The sequence below is a fragment of the Orcinus orca genome, chromosome 2 (genome assembly GCF_937001465.1).
Source record: "Orcinus orca chromosome 2, mOrcOrc1.1, whole genome shotgun sequence".
Taxonomy (NCBI): Eukaryota; Metazoa; Chordata; class Mammalia; order Artiodactyla; family Delphinidae; genus Orcinus; species Orcinus orca.
This window is the reverse complement of record NC_064560.1, coordinates 101,067,971-101,081,501: the sequence shown is the minus strand read 5'-3', so window position 1 is coordinate 101,081,501 and position 13,531 is coordinate 101,067,971. Positions and strand designations below refer to the sequence as shown.

The 13,531-nt window shown below is 50.2% G+C and overlaps 1 protein-coding gene across 1 annotated transcript in view; it reads left to right on the top strand.

Annotated features, from left to right (window-relative positions):
* Positions 1–4,608: 4,608 nt before the first annotated feature.
* Positions 4,609–13,531, top strand: part of LOC117203171 (uncharacterized) — a 29,592-nt gene continuing 20,669 nt past the window's right edge. The window contains exons 1-3 of the mRNA XM_049705852.1: positions 4,609–4,632; positions 8,540–8,649; positions 9,722–9,866. Coding sequence (XP_049561809.1) covers positions 4,609–4,632; positions 8,540–8,649; positions 9,722–9,866 — 279 coding nt within the window. The remainder of the gene's footprint in view (positions 4,633–8,539; positions 8,650–9,721; positions 9,867–13,531) is intronic.

Here is a 13,531-nt window from a genome sequence, read left to right as displayed (position 1 = left end):
ATTTTTCTTTATACAGATTGATGAATAAAATATAGATTATTATAGTTAAATGAAATCTAGAAACCATCTCATCAACCACCTCATTAATAGCTTTATAAAAACTGAGGCCCAGAGAGGTTGTATGTCTCCAAAAGCACATAACTAGTAACAGATTAAGACACTTAAAACTTGTCCTACAAAATCTTCTTGCCTTTACTTTTTGTCCTTTGTCTTTATAGATTTTTAGGCCAATTCTCTTTAGTGGCTTCACTTTTTTCTCTCCTCTACTACATTTTTTTCTTCCATTTTTCTCTCCTCTAGTTCATATATTTTTTCTTCCATGGAAACTCAGAATTTAAATGTACATCACGTCATGTGTGCATGCATGTGTGCATGCATGTGTGTGTGTATCAAAGGTTAAAGAGTATTAGCTTTGGCATCAAACAGTCCTCGATTCAGTCCAGGCTCAACATCTAGTTAGCTCCATTTCCCTATCTGAAAAATGGAGATACATATTAGAATTGTGTAAGTATTGAATGAAACAATGTATGGAAAGCTCTTACCTTGGTTCCTGTCACATAAGTACTCAATAAATGATAAATATTTTTTAAATAAATAGTAGCTTTCCTTTTAACCAGCTCCCAGGAAGATTCTTCTTCAGCCATCCTGTGAGAGAGGTAAATGGTGGTAAAAATAACCCCAAGAAGATGTCAACCCATCTTTGCAGGAGTCTACATTCTTTGGGGGCAAGCCAATGAAACATACTCAGTGCCCTCCAGTTGGGTACGTTTTATGAGGACTTTTTTTTTAAACCTTCACATTTCAAAAGAGTGAGCCAGTAGGCTTTGCCCAGTCACACTTTATGGGTTGGCAGCTAAGTCAGTTTGGGTCCTCAGGAAGCAGATACCAAGATAGAAGTGCAAGGGATTTATTGGAGGTAGCACCTGTGGGAAACAAAAGGGAAAGGAATCAGGAGTAATTAGGGATGGGATTCAGACCATGATGCAGGTCTGACATCTGTGAAAGAAGGGGAGAGGAAGGCGGATTAGGTAAGGAGAACCTCAGACTGCCTGTAGCTCTGGACAAAGTCCTGAGGTCCAAGAAGATTGCCCATTGAGGAGTCTTGTGCTGGACAGAAGTGGTAAGGTGCCAGTGTCCCTGTGGTGGGCAGTCACCTGGGAGTTACCTGAGAAGACAGGCCTCAGTTTGAATACTCCAAAGTTCTGCACTTGGAGGCTGAGAGCTAACTGCACTCCCCTGACTGGTTATCCCTTGAAGGGAGATCTCAGAGGTGCACCTCCATGGCTTTCACGGCACCTCATTGCTACTTCCTACAGAACTGGCAGAACAAAACCAAAGGGTCTTCTGCAGTCACTGGGACCACAGCTGACCTCAACAGGCTCATCAGAATTTCAAAAACTGCAATACTTTCTCCCCTGGCATTGTGCTGTCAAGGAAACCTACGTGTGTTATCAAGAAGGACAATTCCATCCCTCCTCCATTTTCATGGGCCATTATGTAGGCTGGTATAATCTGGGTCTGAGTCCCTAAAGTTGCTGTGTTGTTCTGGTGTTCTTCACAGGACATTGTGATAGTCCCTGTCTTCTGGGTCAGTGGATGGTCCACAGGCTCTTTGTGGCAACCTGGCTTTGGAAGGCCACAATGTCCTCATTGTTTTGAAGTGTTTCCCTATGCTGCCCCCAGCCCCCGGAGCTCTTACCTCTGCCCTGTACTTGGGGCGTGTTTGTGTAAGTAGAAATATCTTTCTTGTCTTCTTTTTCTTTCCCTCTTTAATCATTTATTCCAGAAGACATCTTTAAAGGGCTTTTCTGTTCCCTTTGGCCTAGACCGCTAGTCTCCCAGAACTGATGTGGGGCACTGCTGCATGTGGCCAGGTTCTCCTTTCTCACTCATGAGGGTGGGTGCCCCCCTAGACAGGGTGCCTGGCTGTGTGGTCTCTCAGGCTCTCCGGGCCATTTTATCCTTGGAAACTGCAAGCAGAATGCCCAAAGCTTCCAAGCCTGTTAAAGCCTGTGAAAATGCAACCTGAAAAATATTGTGCCAAAAGATTAAAAAACTGCAAAAATGAAATTAATTTTAAAAACAATTACAAATATCATTTCAAAATTTTATAGCAAAATAAAATTACTATTTAATGTGGGATTTGAGCTCATTTCATATATTTTTATACATACATACATATATATATGTATATATACACACACATATGATGGAAAGGCCTTAAATACCTTCCAAAGGTTTAACACCTTGAGTTCTTTCAATTCCAGTCTCTTTCATTTAATACATTTGTCTTTGGTTTGTTAATAATCTTGGGAAGACAACCGCGTCTTCCCCTCTGGAGGTGAGGACCATTGGTGTATCTCTGAAGATCTAACCTGCCTAGGCCGTGAGAACCCCCCGAGACAGCACGAGTTTTTTAGAAGCGCTAAACAGACCACTCTTCCCCTGCTTCCAGGGTGAGTTCTTCCTCAGTCCCTTGCAGCCCTATGAGATTTTTTGCTTTCTCCCATTTCTCTGGCCTTCAGCCCCTTCCTACAAGCCTGAGTTTTCTCCTGGAGAGCTGGTCCTTGTTGAACTGAGGTGGTAGCCCAGTGTTGGGAGCAGGCCCGGGGCAGGGCCTCTGGTCCGCAAGCTGGAGGGATCACCTTGTCCTGAAATACACCCAGCCATCAGCTGTGATAGATTTTCTCCATCCGAGTACTCCCAGTGGCCACCCTCGCAACTCAGGGAAGCCGGATGATGTTCCGAAGCAGCACCGTGATGAAGCTCTGGCCCCTGCCTTGCAGGGCTGTGGGCATTGGGAAGTCCTACTTATGGGGCCACCTCACACTCAAGCTCCAGCCCCAGGAGCCTCTCCTGAGGCCTCCATCCCGTCGGGCTGAGCCACCACACCCCACTCATGCCAGGCCACCCCCAGGTCATCCTGCCTCACGCCCAATAAAGCCTGTGCTGAAAGGACCAGGGTTGTTTTTCAGACTCTTTCAGCAGGGAGGGATTGATCAACCCTGATAGTGCAGGGAGCTCGATCTCACCCCGGACTGGCAGAGATTAATTAGCTTGATTCCCAAGCATAATCCCTAATTAGGCACAGGAAGAAAGGAAAGAAAACACAAAGGAACTATTCTTCTGTTCCAGAGGGGGAGGGGGAGGAACGGGAAACGGAGGAAGAAGCAGGTAAACAGATTGCAGCACCTGAGTGCCTACTCCCCACCAACCCAAGAGCACAAACATTGCTGAGGAGGGGGTGTCTTCCTGCGAGGATCTCGTATGAAAATGTGCCTTTAGTTTCTTTGTTTTGCTCCGTGCCTAACGATGCACAGGAAGGTGCGATTAAGCGCTACGCTTTGAAGTACCTGCTCTAGGCTTGCTCAGCCTCCAGAGGCTGAGGTTGCCGCAGGGGAGAAATCAGCTCCGTTGGGCTGGGAGAAAAAGGTTGGATGGGGAGGGGGTAATCACCCTGAGACCCGAGTACAGATAGTGAAAGGAAACATTTCCCGTAGCTGAGAAGGAGGGGGCACCCCTTCCAGAGCCCAAGAGTGGGCTCTTGTCTAACTCTCGGAAATGAACTGTCCGAGGAGACACACGTGCTGACAAAGCAAGAGACTATTGGGAAGGGGCGCCCAGGTGGAGAGCAGCAGCGTAAGGGAACCCAGGAGAACTGCCCTGCCACGGGGCTCGCAGCCTTGGGTTTTATGGTGATGGGGTTAGTTTCCGAGTTTTCTCCGGCCAGTCATCTTGCTTGGCACATAGCTGGTGACTAAGGGTCCTTCCTGGTTGCGCACGCATCTCTCAGCCAAGAGGATTGGCTGGATTCCAGCGTGAAGGATTCTGGGAGGTTGGTCGTCTCCTCCTTCTTTGGGCCCGTCCTGAATTCTCCTGGGTAGTTTTCCGAGGCAGCGCTTCGTTTCTTATGGGAACCTCCTGTGGTGAGACAACTCAGGTAAGCGGGTTATCATCGTGTCTGGCCAAGGTGGGCGGTTTTGGTCAAGGGTTCCCTAACATTATTACTAGCATTTTCTAGAACTTTCCAGCCAGGACTGACGGGTGGTGGGGAGGGCAATGGGAGGAAGGAGGGACCTCACTTAGCCGTGAGATTTGGCCAATCAAAACTTCACCCCGGGGCTTCCCTGGTGGCGCAGTGGTTGGGAGTCCGCCTGCCGATGCAGGGGACGCGGGTTCGTGCCCCGGTCCGGGAAGATCCCACATGCCGCGGAGCGGCTGGGCCCGTGAGCCATGGCCGCTGAGCCTGCGCATTCGGAGCCTGTGCTCCGCAACGGGAGGCCACAACAGTGAGAGGCCCGCATACCGCAAAAAAAAAAAAAAAAAAACTTCACCCCGGGGAACTTCAGTTTCCTCTTCTGTAAAATGGGGGTAATTTACAATCATACTAGCTCGTGTGATGGTTCTGAGAATGAATTGAGTTCAGAGGTGCATGGCACACAGTAGGCACTTTCTAACCCACCTAACGAAAGCAAACGAAGGGAGCAGCAAATCAAAAAATGATGTAGCCATTAAGAAAGTAATTGTTTATATTTTTAGGTGTGATTGTTTTTCTGCAAGTCCTTGTCTTGTAGAGATGCGTGTGCTGTAGTGTTTACAGAGGGAACGATGAGGTGTCTGGAATTAGCTTCGGTATAGGGCAGGCAACGGGGGTGGGGTGGGATGACAGGGTTTAGATGAAACAAGATTGGCTGTGAGTCTATCCTTGTTAAACCTGGGTGACAGATACATAAGGGTTCATTATGCTCTTTATTTTGTAGATGTTTGACATTTTTCATGACAAGTTGAAAGAGAGGAGAAAGGAAGGAAGGAAGGGAGGAAGAGCGGGAGGAGGGGGCCGGGGGGGTGGCGGCAAGAAGGAGGAAAGAAGATTCTGCCTAAGTGTCCCTTCTGAAACCTTCCCCAAGCGCCACATTGTCAGGGGACAGAGGGTGTTTTCTGCTCATCCTGAGCAATGAGACCCATGAGGATACAGGAGGGTCATCCAGGGAGCAGCCCCAAGTGGCAAAGTCCCTCCGGGGACCATGGAGAGAGACAGCAGGACAGGGTGACAGCGGACAGTGGATCCTAGCACAGGTCTTGCCCGTGACATTGGGTGGCGTAGGGCCATGGGACCAGAAGGGATACTTAGAGGGGAGAACAGAAAGAGCTGTGGAGGAGGAAGCAATGTGAGCCCACTTCCCTAAAGAAAGGGTGGCAGGGCCGGCAAGGTTGAAGGTGGGGTGCTCCAGGATTCGAGTGGGCTTTTTGAAGGAGAAGGAGAGCCTGCGGTACCCCCAGGTACCAAGCAGCTGGTATCTGGAGAGACACAGGCTACTCCGGGTAGTCTGTGGTCTGGAAATTGGAGTGTCTGCTCCCCTCACCAGCTGGCGGGTGGCCCTGGTCTAGGTGCTGGGCCTCCACCAACGGCAAAGTTCCCCCAGGTGCCTGCGTGGGGAAGACAGGCACCCCAATCCCTCACGTGACCAACCGGAGCGTCCCCATTTCCCTGAGGCTTCTCCAGGGGTCCCCACAGGACTGAGAACCGTACCGCGGTGACCCTTTCCCCAAGGAAGTGCTGTGTCCCAGAGCAGCCTTCATGGGGGTGACATGTCCAGATCTGCCCAAGAAGGCTGGTGATGGAGAGAGCAGAATCTGCCAATCAGTGTGGGGAAAAGTGGATTCTGCAACAACCTTGATGAGGTTAAGAGCTTGGGGGGGCCTGGGAAGACCAAATGTTTAATATTTGGGAGAGAGACTGTCTAAACAAAGCAATGAGGAGGCCGCTTTGTAGTGATATGAAAGAGATGAATTAGGTTTATCCGACATCAAAGGACAGGAGATACAATGGGGACTGAGGCCCCCAGGCAGCGTGGGCAGGGCTGGAGCAGAGACTTCGCAGACTCCAGTGTGGTGGAGAAGAGCTCCAATGGTGTGTGTCTGAGCATTGCTTTGAAGCCCCCTTCCATCATTTAACACACTTCCTAAAACCTCCCCCAAAGCGGCCTTTTCAAAAGCAACATTTGCTACCAACCAGGAGAAACACAGGAGCCTGCCCTCCCCTGTTGACCGTTGAGAAGAGGGTGCTTGCCGACTGTTTCTTCTTGAGGATAAACTGAGGATGGGGGCCTGCCCGGCAGGCGGTGCCAACAGTGGAACCCACTGAGGCTCTGGGGCTCAACAGAACTGAGTGAGAACCTGCTTCTGCTTCCACTGACTGGGTAACCCTAGGCAAGTCACTTGGCCTCTCTGAGCATTAACTGTTTTGCCTATAAAATGGAAACAGTAATCCCTAAATCACCAGGGTATGGTGTCCGGCAGAGGGAAGTTGGAGAAAAGGAAAAGACCCCTTTGGATGGATTCTGATGGGCGCAGAAAGAACTAAACCAGTCACCCCAGGGGGCCTTTCTCCAAACTCCTGGCAGAGAGCTGATTACAGTCTCCACTAAGTACCCGACATCTTCCTGGGCCAGGGGCGTCCCAGGGGCTGGGTATCTACTGCACAGCCTGCCAGCCCCGGCTGGCTTGTTAGAACACAGGATGACTTTTGTGGTTCATTCGACCCCCAAATTTGGTGATGCTACATCTTGATCACACATTTTGAAATGTTTGGGGGTGAAATGCTGTGATATCTGGGATTTATTTTAAGATATTTTAGCAAAAAAAAAATGTAGAGTAGATGAAACAAGAATGTCAGAATATTGATCATTCTTAAAACTGGATGGGCTTCCCTGGTGGCGCAGTGGTTGAGAGTCCGCCTGCCGATGCAGGGGACATGGGTTCGTGCCCCGGTCCGGGAAGATCCCACATGCCGCGGCGCGGCTGGGCCCGTGAGCCATGGCCGCTGAGCCTGCGCGTCCGGAGCCTGTGCTCCGCAATGGGAGAGGCCACAACAGTGAGAGGCCCGCGTACCGCAAAATATAAAAAATAAAAATAAACTGGATGAAGATTTATTATTTTATTCTCCCCTACTTTTGTGTATGTTTGACATTTTTCATAAGAAGAAGTTAAAGTTACAAAAATACATGTCAGGGGCTTCCCTGGTGGTACAGTGGTTGAGAGTCCGCCTGCCAATGCGGGGGACACGGGTTCGTGCCCCAGTCCGGGAGGATCCCACATGCCACGGAGCAGCTGGGCCCCTGGGCCATGGCCGCTGGGCCTGCGCATCCGGAGCCTGTGCTCCGCAGCGGGAGGGGCCGCAACAGTGAGAGACCTGCGTACCGCCAAAAAAAAAAAAAAAAAAATACATGTCAGGTTCTTGTAGCTCCAGTTCCCTGCCGGGTGGGGCTGAAGCTGGCCTGATGGGACTCCCCTGTGCCTCCCTCCCTCTCTGCCCCAACGTTCAGGGTCTTCTGAAGTGGTGGGCACTGCACCTGGTGCTGTGGGAAACCCAACGATGACCACAATGCAGACCAGCAGGAGAGGCTAAGACATTAATGAGAAATAACAAGGCAGCACAGCAAGGGCTCCCCAGGGTGCGGACCCAGGGCTCTGGACCTGAGAAGGGAGCAGTTAACTCAGACAAGAGAGGGTGTCAGGGAGGACTGACCATGGTGACAAACTAATAGTAGCAGCAGGATCAAGCATTAGCTGGGGTCCTAGGGGACTGTGGGCCTCACATGATGGGGGGTTTAGAGCAGAGGTACATTCACTGCGTCGCGTGGATTCTTATGCTTGCTAAAGTGAGCTGAATTCTAACTTAATGCATTTGGAGTGACACAAGACAGGAGGAGTTAGACATGCCATTGAACCAGCAGGACGTTTTTAAAGCTCAGTCCAGCCATTGACTTCAGGTCCTCTTGGTAGAAATAAATCAGGTTTCCTGGGCAAACCTGAGTTCCATTCCCTCATTCATTCAATCATTCAGTTACAAATTCTTTTTTATTTCTTACAACTCTGTGGGTCAGGGATTCAGGCAGGGCAGTTCTTCTGCTCCAAATGGCGTTGGCTGGGGTCACCCTACCCTCAGGGAGCTCCCTCTCTAGTTGGGGTGGCAGGTAGGTTCCTACACTGCTAGGACGGGGAGCACACAGAGTTCCTACACAACTTCAGGAGAAGACTTCACACCTTCAGTCTCCACAGGTAGGAGTCCTTCCTAGTGCATGAGAGGGTTCTGTGTTAGCCAGCCAAGCACACACAGAGTCTGGAGAATTACAGTGTGGTACTTTACTCCTAGTTCAAGTCATATCCTCTACAACATACAGACTGCACAGGGCAGGGCGAGGTGTGTGTGTGGAGGTAACCCCTGTACCCTACTGCACCCACCCCCTCCCCCAGCTCTGCAATGCCGGCAGTCCTGGCACCTCCACCTTCAGGGCTGACTCAATGACTCCTCTGCTAGCAGGCCCGGTAATAGGCACCCGGCCCCTTTCCCCTCGTGACACTCTTCCCTGCTTCCTCTTCCTCCCCTGCACCCTCCTGTTCTTATCCGACCAGGGCTAGGCCAATCACTCAGCACCATTGTGGATGGACAGAGGGGAAGAGCCAGCAGATCCTGGAGACAGGCATCTGTGAGATGACCAGAGCTGTCCACGGCCACGACAAGCCTCCTGCAGCGTAGTCTCCTGTGTGTGGTCACACACGCCAAGACTTCACAGGGCGTGACCACAGGCCCCTGTGCTGTCCCAGCTTCGGGGTGTGCACGGACCCAGGAAAAACTCAGTATTTGGGGTGAGGAGGGGACTTCTGGGAGTTCACACCCCAGCCCCTCCACTGTTTGTAAAAAGTGGGAGGCAGCCAAGCAAGGCAGAGCTCTGGGCCAGCTCCCCATCCCAGGTGCTCCGTGAGACACAGGGGAGGTGGAAGAAGGGAAGCCAAGGTCCTTTGGGAATCAGGTGACTCAGCAAGGGACCCCAAGCAGTTAAAAGTGAAATTTTGTTTCTTGTGATTCAGGAATTCTTATCCCACCCTGTCTCTCCACACCTGGGCAGGGGAGGGGTCCCAAGGCCCCAGCAGACACTCTCAGGTCTTCCTTTAATGCCGGGCAGCACGGCTGGGACGGGCTGGCCTCTCTAAGCCAGCTCGGGGATATCTCGATGGAAGGAACCACAGGGGAACCTGCAACCAGGTTCGTGGTGGGCTTTATTCGTTTGCCCTGTGGGGTTTTCTACAGGGATGCTGCCATGCCCTGGTCTCAGCCTCCTGTCTGTTGCCTGGCACCCTGATCCCACTTATCCTGGAGGGAGAAATCCCATTTTCCCACTCCCACCCCCACGCTCCTTTCTAGAGCAGCCAGGATGAACGACTCAGTCCCTTTACTGGAGTCCGGCGGCAGCGTGTCAGTTGGAGGGGGATGTGGATTGGGGCCATAAAATTTTCTCAGTCATTGAATAAAGGATTTAGTTATTTAGACAAACTAAATATGTTAGGCTATCTATACTAACTACATGAATTAGATTCATTTTTCAAAATTTTAAATGTCTCAACTTTATCCAGAGACTGAAAGGCCTATAGCAAGCCAGGGGAGGGTGGGATCTTTGAACGTGCTCAGGGAAAACCACTGGCTGGATGATTCCCTAAGAAAAGGGACACAGTCACCGAGAACTCTGCCTTTTCTGCCAACACCGGGGTCCAGAGAAGGCAAGTGCTCTTCCATTGAGGGTGAACAAAGTCAGATAAGATGAGGGAGCTCAAAGCAATGGAGGGGCTGGCATGCGGGATGGGTGTTTTATTTACCTTTCTCAGTGGGGAGCTCCCCAGAAATACCCGGGGTCTACAGAGAGCTCTCTATTCCAAATCGCAGGTCTCCTCTCCTCTCTCCTGCTGAGAGAGCGAATCCCGGCCTTAGACTTGATCTGCCCTCCAGCCAGAGACCTCCGTTGTTCCTCCTGTTGGATCTGATAACAACAAATGCAGAACTTCCAGCAACCAGTTGGTTTGAACAAGAGGTGGGTCATCGATTTAATGAAATGTTCACTAGAAGCCCCCCACAAAGAAAAGGTCCCATCTGGGGACTGGGGGTAACATGACGGGCTAGTGGCAGACCCTTCACTTAACAGGCCAGTCAGGTCGCTATTGGCTGGAGTGATACCCAGAGTTGGGATTATTTGTTTCCAAGGAACTGAAATCTCTCTGGGGAGGAAGTATGTCCCTATTTGTATCTTCGATTGGGAAGCAGGACTGTCCCCCACTCACTAGAAACAAGAGAAGGAAGATATGCCATCCTAGGTGCACATGGGTTAGTGCTAGGCTGTGTGAGTGTGAGTGTGGGTGAGGTGTGTCTATGTGCCTGTGAACTTGTTAACCTTTGAATCTGGATTTGAGGACCACCACTCTGAATGAAAAGACTCTGTCCTTTGAAGAGTATACCACCCACGGGAGGAGAAAAACAGAGAAAATGCCTGTGAAACAAGGAATGACGTATTGGGGGGATAACATATGTAAAAGTGCCTAGAACACAACACTCAATGAACAGCAGGTGACATTATTTGCAGACATAACCAAGGGTGTTATTTAAGATCAAAAGCTTCAGAGAATCAGGGGTCTGGATCTGAATCCTGGCTTGGTTTGTGACCTTGGGCTTAATCTTTTTTTGTTTAACTTTTTCTTTTCAATAATTTTAGGTTTACAGAAGAGTTCCAAATACAGTATAGAAAGTTCCCTTGTATCCTTTACCCCGCTTCCTCTAATATCTTACATAATGAGGTACACGTATTAAAACTAAGAAATTAACAGTGGTACATTACTAGGAACTAAAACTAGACTTCATTCAGGTTTTACCGTGTTTCCTACTAATGTCCTTTTTCTGTTCTAGGATCCAATCCATGATACCATGTTGCATTTAGCTGTGTCCAGTCTGTGACTATTTCTCAATTTTTCCTTGTGTTCTCTTGACTTTGACACTTTGAAGAGTACAGGGCAGGGACTGTAGCTCGATTTATAACTTTTTCTGGCCTTTCCTCACACCAGGTTATGGATTTGGGGGAAGAACACCACAGGGGTGAAGTGCCCTTATCATATCATGTGGGGGGTATCTGCTCTCGACATGACTTATCGCTGGCGATGTCGCCTGTATCACTTGCGTAAGGTGGTGTCTGCCAGTTTCCTCCACTGCAAAGTTACTATTTTCCCTTTCCATGTTTTATTCCTTAGAAGCCAGTCACTAAATCCAGCCCACACTCAAGGACAGAGGAATTAAGCCACACCTCTTGGAGGGAGGGGTAGTCACGTTACATTTGGAATTCTGTAAGGCAGATTTGACCCTTCTCCCTCATTCTACTTAATCTTTTTCAAGCCTCAGTTTCTCATCTGCAAAATGGGCTATTCAATGGAGAGGCTTGTTGGAAGGTTTAAATAATATAATGTGTGAACAGTCCTTAGCACTAACAAAGGTTAAATATTATGATCAGAAATGATCCAAGACACATCAAACTATTTGCAGGAGTCATTTAACTTGGCCCATTGTGCAGCTGTCAATGTTGGTCTCCTCTAGACACGGAGAGTGAAGGCCCCTGAGAGGGGCAGTTTGGGGCCAGGCTAATGTTGGGCTGCTTTCTGCCCCTCCCGAGAGCCCCACACACGAGAGGGGAGGTCTGGAGACAGGATGCCCAGAGCCCACTGAAGGCACGGCCTAACCACAGATGTGGTGTGTGGACTGGATGTTGGTGAAAGATGATAAAAATGCGATAAGAACCAAACACCTGAGAAACCACTCAGGAGGCCAAGACCAGAGTAGAGCCTAACAGATAGTGAGTTCTCAGTAATTAGTCATCGACTGAATGGCCCAGTGAGAACTAAACAAAGAGCACTGGACTGGGAGTCCTGTTACTTGGGTCTTTCAATCCAGATTTTTTTTTTTTTTTTTTTGCCAATTTGCCATGTGACACTGAGCAAGTTACTTAACTTGTCTGGGCTTCATATTCTGGCTATGTGAACTGTGAGGAAGTTGGGGAAAGACAGGTCTAGGCCCAGGCTGCAGAGGCAAGGTGCTCACCCGCACTTCTCCCTCATCACCCCGCTTTCTGTGACCCATACTAACTGTGGGACTCTCTACTGGGCTTTCAAAAACAGATGCCGATATCTTAGCACTTGTTGAAGGCCCAGGGCATCGTTAGAAGCTTGTCAGCATGTACAGTATGGTAAAGGCTGTTGCAGTACATGTTCTGCCTGTTTTTGCTCTGTGCTTCCTACATGTGCTGCTTTGATTTCTCTTCATCTGCCCCGACTGGTCTCATCTCCTGTTTGTCCTCAGCTGCTGAAAGGGCCACGTTTGTTTTCATTACAATAGCATCCTTGGGGAAACTTCCCTGGTGGTCCAGCATGTAAGACTCTGCCCTCCCAATGCAGGGGACCTGGGTTCGATCCCCGTTCAGGGAACTAGATCTCGCATGCGTGCCGCAACTAAGAGTCCTCATGCTGCAACAAAGATCCCGTGTGTCACAACTAAGACTCGGCGCAACCAAAATAAATAAATATTTTTTTAAAAAATGGGGGTGGGGTGCCCTTGTGCTCTCCTCAGAAGGGCCCCACTGGCACTCTGTGAAAGACAATCATATCCTTCTGTTTCCTCCATGTTTGTTTTTAGACAAAGATGTGATCAGAGGGGCTCTCTGGACTCATGGCCTTCAGAGGGGAGGTTAGCTTGGGTCTTCACCCCAGTCACTCATAACCTGAACATGTATATTCCTACACCGAAACAGAGCTGTTCTCCTTGCCCTTCAGGGAAGAAGCCTGGAGTCTGGGGAGGGAGATCATGAGACAGGAAAGGGCTCTTCAGAGGTGGAGGTGGGGCGGGTTTGATGAATTATTCTTCACATTTGATTTACTTTTCGAACTGTACTTCTCCTTCCCACAGGGGCTCTTTCTAGACCTAAGCTGTCTCTGTCGGGGCTGCCTTAGTGCCAAGGTATCTCCCAGCTTCCCAGCCCTCTGGCCTTTTCCTCCCCTACCAGTGTTCCCAGAGCTCCTGCCCTTCTCTGGTCACCAAGCCGGAGGCTCGAGCACCTGGCCCGGCCGACCTTTCACGACCAGCGCTGGAGCGCCCCCTGCCGCTAGAAATTGCTATGACCATTGGGCAGAGGGTTCAGTTAGGGGGCTGATTAGGTTCTCGTCACACGGGCTGCAAACAGTGGCAAACAATTAATCAAAAAGAACTTCAGGCATCCACAGGCCAGCACTCTGCTGGGGATTGTGGAGGAAGCTGGATAAGATGCAGGGCATGCCTGCCAGGCTACAACCATGGGGCGTCCCCCGCACCCCACCCCAGGCCACCTGACCCAGCTTTCAGCCAGACCCCAGGCTCCGTGCCAGCTCTGGCCCCTGGTGAAGGGAGATCTGAGACCCCTGGGTGAGGAGGGCAAGCAAGGCAGCATCAAGACGCCATCCCTGGGCTTCCCTGGTGGCTCAGTGGTTAAGAATCCGCCTGCCAATGCAGGGGACACGGGTTCGAGCCCTGGTCCAGGAAGATCCTACATGCCAGGGAACAACTAAGCCCACGAGCCACAACTACTGAGCCCTCATGCCACAACTACTGAAGGCCACGTGCCTAGAGCCCACGCTCCACAGCAAGAGAAGCCACCGCAATGAGAAGCCCGCGCACCGCAACAAGGAGTAG